Source organism: Arachis hypogaea, chromosome 11 (assembly GCF_003086295.3).
Source record: "Arachis hypogaea cultivar Tifrunner chromosome 11, arahy.Tifrunner.gnm2.J5K5, whole genome shotgun sequence".
In the NCBI taxonomy this organism is placed as follows: Eukaryota; Viridiplantae; Streptophyta; class Magnoliopsida; order Fabales; family Fabaceae; genus Arachis; species Arachis hypogaea.
Genome location: NC_092046.1, coordinates 129,676,202 through 129,682,892, shown reverse-complemented (window position 1 = coordinate 129,682,892; position 6,691 = coordinate 129,676,202). Strand labels below are relative to the sequence as shown.

Here is a 6,691-nt window from a genome sequence, read left to right as displayed (position 1 = left end):
TCAAAAAGCAAGTTGTTCTAGATATTTATAATAACTTAGAATGAAAAAATATATAACTATATTTTTTAACGTTTGCAATTTTTTTAAGAATATCTTTAATATTTAATGTTATTTAATTTTGACTCTAAAATTTTTAATTTTTATTTAATTGCATATCTTATGTTTACAATTTATGTTAAAACTACTATTGGACATTTTCAGTTTCGTTCCTAATGTTTTAGATGGGGTTAAAGTCGTCTAGGGTAATTTTGAAATAAAAAATATTAAAAATAAAATTAAACCTTAAGAATATTTAAAAAAAAATTACAAACATTAGAGACAATGCAAAAATTATACTTTGTCTTTGTCCTATTAAATGATTTTGGCCTTATGCATGTTTAGCCAAAAAAAGCAAAAAACAAAAAGAGAGAAAATATTATAACTTTATAAGTGAATCAAGTTAACTCATGAACCAGCTCAAATTTTATTTGTTAAATATTCAATAAATTAAAGTCATAAACTTCTTAATTGAACTTAAATCTGAATTTGAGTTCATATATTAAATGAGTTGATCGAATTAATTCAATTGTACATATTACGTATTTTATATTTTTAATTTATAATAATTAATAATATGTCATTTTATACACACATAATTATAACTTTCATATTTGTTAAATACATGACGATGTATTGTTTTTTTTTTATTTTTGTCATATTAAATTTTAATATCTTCGTTGATTTTATATGATTTGATAGATGATATAAATAGATAAATAACATATATAATTGGTAGTTTTTATGTATAAATTATAATTTATTTATATAAAAATATAGATTGTATTTGTAATTTGAGCTAGCTCCTGAATTCTAATTAACTCATAGGATTTTAGTAAGTTAGGTTTGAATTTTATAAATAAATTTGATTGTTAATAAATCGAACTTAATTTTTGATTTCAATATATAGCATTTTGTTAGGGATGTTTACGGGTCGGCCAGTTAGTTTGAATTTGGAAAAAAATGAGAATCAATTAAATGTTGATTAGTTTGAATTGGTTTATATATAAAGTTTTTTGTAAGTTGACGCAAACCAATTTAAACTGATTAAATTCAAGTTGGATAAATTCAGATGATTAGATATCTATTAAAAATGAAATTTAAAAAAATAAAAAATATATAAAAAAAAAGTTTATGTAAACAATATGTCATAGTAAAAATAATAAAGAGTAATATATAATCAAAATTATATTATAGTTAAATAAATATTATAATTTGACTTGAAGAGAAATAGACCTGTATATATATATTATTATATTTTTATTTTTTAAATTAATATAATTTTAATATGGTAATCGAGTTGGCTCAAGTTTTTTAACCCTAAAACTTATATCCGAATCAATTAATGTTGGATTTAATCGAATTTGATCTGATCTGATTACATTTTATTATCCATCAGGTATAAAACTAATATAATCAAGTCACATCAATTTTGATCGAATAATCGAATTATCTATACTTATGAATATGTATTTGTATGGTGTGTAAATTTTGAGAGTTTATTTTTAAATTTTTTTACTAGTATTTTTGGTTAATTAAATAAATATTATATTTTATATTAATAATTTAAAATTTAAAAAGTTATCTATCAATTAAGTTAATTACTTCTTTATTAAAATTATGAAAATTAAAAATCCAAAACTTTTAATTGACTTACCCTGATCTTAATAATTTAATTTGTTTGTTTTTTCTAATAATATATATTTTTTAAGAAATGCTATTTTTTCGGATCACAATAGCTCCTTTCCCCAACAAAGACAAATAAGAAAAAGACGCAATAATAATATCACGCATGGGAATTGGAACCAACCTGCACAAATCTTTTTAGTGTTAGGCAACTTGTTCTGATGGAATTAACAAATCCTCCTTTTTGAAAAGATGACAAAACTAACTTTTCATATTCATCAATAATGATACATGACTGCTTTATTCATCAATCAAATTATCTTATTGGCTGTTACCATAACCTTAGGCTGTTCCCATTACTGCACAGATTATAGAGACCCAAAAGGATAAGATTGCATTTTCACATGAATAATAATGTATCATCAAATGAAATTGACACATGCATGCATGATCATTATATTGATTGATCAAGAGATGATAATTATTCATATATCACTTCTTTCTATGTAGTTGTAAATTATATTTATTAGTATTTATTAGTGCCTTTTCGTTAGAAATAAAAAGGCGAGGAGAAGAAAGTAGTATTACCTAGTAATATGCACCCAACTGCTTACATTAATGCTTTTTTTTTGTTCGTTATATATATATATATTTGGGATATGGAACCATGGCATGTGAGATAAGAAAATTAGTCTAAATTTATACATCAATTGAACTAGTCTCAGGTGACATGCCTTAAAACTTGTAGAACATGCATGCAAATAAAATATAGAATAATAGAATGTTTTAGTATTAAATCTTTGTTATATAATTAATAATCATTACCTTAGTTTAGAATATATTCGTACTCCAAATTTGATATTTTATTAAAAAATTTTAACAAATTAAATTTAACTAATTTAATTATCATTTATCAAATTTAGAGTACAAATGTACTCTAAATTAAATACGGAATGACTATTACTTATATAATAATATTTGTACAAAATTAGCATGCTACAAAATCCAAATCATTCTTAATTATACACAATATGTCATATCTTAAAAAAATACATGCCATTTTTAATGGGGAAAAACAATTATTCCTACTTTCCACTATAATTGTATTTATAGATATAAATTAAATTATAAAAGAATCCGCACACACTATGGTTGGTACAATCAAAATATTATGTATCCTATATACCTTAATGAATAATTAAATTGTACTAAATAACCGAGGCCAACGAAGTGTCAAGTTGTTAATAAAAAAACAAAATATGAGTATAAATTATAAAACATATGCATGATAATACATCATACATACAAATTACAAAATAGAAATATCTGTTGATAATTATCAAATTTCACATTCTCAAACTCCATTACAATTTGATATGCAAAGAAACAAAATTTTAATAACATAAACATAATTACTCAACTTTTTTATATAATTAAATAGATAAGAAATATACCCAGCAAATACATGTCCACAACCCATTTTTTTAATTAAAAAAAAAAACTATTGATGATCAAACCTTTCCCAATAAACACTAGTAGTTCGCAAAAAACATAGCCCACGGTTTAATTTAAATTTCAAAAAACAAAAAGTAATTAATTAACCAAATCTTGGAATAAGCTTAGCAAGAAGAGGTGACTTCATCTCAAGAGAGAGTTTCAAGCACTCAGATAAGTCAAGATGATTTGTAGGAATCCATTTGAAGGTTTGAAGCAAGATAGCAAGCCAAAGCTCCACAGTGGCCAAGCCCATAGCCTTGCCAGGACACACCCTTCTTCCAGAACCAAATGGTGCAACCCTAAGATCAGACCCCATTATTTGAACCTCTTCTTCTATGAACCTCTCTGGCTTGAACTCTTCCGGCTCACACCAAACTTCTTTGTCATGCGTGATGCCCCACATGTTAACCATTGCCGTTGTGCCAGCTGGAATCATGTGGGGGCCCACTTGTGTGTCGTGGATTGCAAGCCTCGCCCATGATAGCAGTGGGCCTGGTGGGTGCATTCTTAGGGTTTCTTTCACTATGGCACGTAGGTATGGTAGATTTTGAAGATCTAAATCATTGATTGTACGATCATATCCAACTACAGAGTCAATTTCAGATTGAGCTTTTGCTTGGATTTCAGGGTGCAATACCATCCGTGCTAGAATCCATTCCAAAAGAATTGCTACTGTATCAGTCCCTCTAAATATCATTTCCTGAAATAAATTCAAAAAATTCAGTAAAATATATTAAATTATCTAACAATTCATAATATTATATTCACGTAAGGATAACCGTCACAGACTCACCCAAAGAATAGCAACCATATCGGAGTGCTGAAGCTTGCTCTGTTTTTCCAAATCTAGTAACACGTCAACAAAGTCATCAAAGGCTTCATCCTTGGCAACCCTTTTCATTCTATGTTCCAATATGATATTTCCAACAAAATCATCCACTTTCGCTACTAGATTCCTACACCTCTTTCTGACACCTTGCAAATCCAACCAACCCAAGAAAGGGAAGTGGTCACTCCAATTGAAAACACCAAGCAGATCATACCCTTCTTTCACCAACTCTTCAAGCTCACACCCATTACCACCTTCACCAAACTCATAGCTTTTCCCGAACACACTCATCATCACATTGTTTAACGATCCTAAATGCAACACCTCTCTAACCTTAACCTCACTCTTCTTCTCCATCAAACCAACCATTTCTTTCACCATGTGCTCACCAACTCTAGCTCTGAACTCACCGCTAGCAGCGATCCTCCGTGGAGAGAACAAATGAACGGTGGCGATTCTTCTAAGGTTCCTCCAGTATTCGCCATAAGGAGCGAACCCCATTGCACGGTGGAAGAGAAGCTCGTAAGCTGATTCTTTGATAGGTCGATCAGCGAAAGCTGAACTGTTAAGAATCTCTTTGGCCGTGTTAGGGTTTGTGGAGATAACAAACCGGGTCACCCCAATGGAAAATGCCATCAAGTTCTTGGCCTTAAATGTTTCAGCCAAGTTCGCCAGAACCCTGTGAGTTAGGGTTCCAGTGAAGGCTGAAACAAGGCCAAGAACTGGAAGACCTGAAGGCCCAGGAATCGACCTTTTGTTGTTGTTATTAGTATTATGGGCACGTGGTGATTCTAAACGGAACTTGGAGAGAGCCCAAGCAAGACCACCAGGGACCAACCAATAGTTGAAAACAAGAAGCAATAGAAGGAGAGTAAGGAAGACATGAAAGTTGAGTGATGCAAAACAAAGTGAAGGTGGGAGAAGCATAGAGCATAGTTGTGATGATGACATTATTGTGTGTATTCTTCAATTTTTTGAGAGTGGATGGAATTGTTGAGGAGCAAAGGTGTGGGAAAGTATTTATATAGAGATGCTGGACAATGAAGAGGCACTCATATAAACCTTACCTACCCTTAATTAATTACGAGATCTCATCATCATTTATATCGTAATTATTCGCATGCATATATCATGATGTAAACTCCTTTTTATTATTATTTTTACTTTTATGACCTTTTAATAATTTCTCTCTCAATTTTTAATTAAAAAAACAAATATATTTGAATAATGTATTTTTATAGATACTTTTTATTTTTTCTAATAAAGCTAAGAAATAACAAAGCACTTTATTTTGGGCCTATTTCAATAGGTTTATAAGTAATTTTTTATTTTTAACTTATGAAAATATATATTATTAGTGTCTGGTGTAATTTTAAAATAAAATTATAGAAATGCTATATTTTTTAAAAAAATTATTTTTTCATAATAAAAATTTTTTATCATATTTTTTTAAAAATAAACACTTTTAGAATTAAAAAATTAGACACAAAATACTTTATTTATAAGTTACTTTTAATATAAATATTTATTGTTTAAACTATTTTTTAAAAAGAGTTTAATTAAATTGTTTACCTAAAAAGGAGCTTAATTAAACTCTACCCAAACTTATGGCCAATTTGAATAAACAACTTAACTAAAAACTCGTTTGGAGAAGTAACAGAAGCTATTTTTTTTTACTTTTACATTATGAAAAAGTCATAATAAGCGTGTTTAGCACCATTTTAAAGAAAAGTTTTTATCTTTTCAAAAAAATTAATTTACAGCTTTTTAAAGAAGTAAAAATACATGACTTTTCTCTCTTTCGATAAAAATTATTCTATTACTCCCCTAAAAAAATGACTTCAAAATAAAAAAGATCTATTTTTATTGTTGGCTTTATGAAAAATATTTGTTCTGGCCCTCCTACACCATCTTCACATAAGGTTCCATGTGAACTACTTAATGCATATATTTTGTTCAGTTATTTTTTTTTTATCATTTTATCATTCTATTCTTATTATTAAGTTTGTATCTAATATTATGTGTGGTATGAAATCTCAATTTTAATTTTATTTTTTTATCTATGATTTTATTTTTATATAACTTGCTATTATTTTTATAGTTAATTATAGCAACTAACAAGTTCTTGATCCCAATAAAGGAAAAGGGAGTTCTAATAGGAGTAAAAAAATAAAAAATAATAAAATATACATTGATACATAGTTTATATTTATTTTTTATTTTCACCTACCATATCATACACAATAAAACAGCAAACACTAACTACACAATAATTTTTTTAGCATTGCCATCAAGATTATTGTGAATTAGAATTTTATTACTATTCACCACATACAAAAACACCGTTATTCAATATTGAAAAGTATTTGTTATTGCCAATGAGTAATAGCTCAAATGGCATAGTCTCCCCATACTCAATTACGTTATTTTAATATCAATTCTTTCATGTAAAAAAAATTATATTTTTTGAGTTATTTATCCAAACACTACAATTTTAAAATAAGTATTTCTATAAGTAAAAATCTAAATACAAAATAAATTATTTATAATAAATTGGTATTAATAAAAGTCTTTATACTTTAAGTTCTTTTTTCAAAAAAAAACTTAAGTTATTTATTAAAATTGGATCTATGTTCTTTTGAAAAAAGAGTTTAAAATATAAAGACTTATATTAAAAACAGCTTATAAATAAGTTATTTTATT

General features: G+C 27.2%; 1 protein-coding gene across 1 annotated transcript; it reads right to left on the bottom strand.

The window, feature by feature from the left end:
* Positions 1–3,054: 3,054 nt before the first annotated feature.
* LOC112722606 (cytochrome P450 78A5) lies at positions 3,055–5,015 on the bottom strand. The gene is made up of 2 exons (XM_025773699.3): positions 3,953–5,015; positions 3,055–3,859 (listed from the first exon to the last, which is right to left on the bottom strand). Exons 1-2 carry the CDS (start codon positions 4,937–4,939, stop codon positions 3,260–3,262), a joined length of 1,587 nt encoding a protein of 528 aa, XP_025629484.1. The 5' UTR covers positions 4,940–5,015; the 3' UTR covers positions 3,055–3,259.
* Between the last annotated feature and the right edge of the window lie 1,676 nt (positions 5,016–6,691).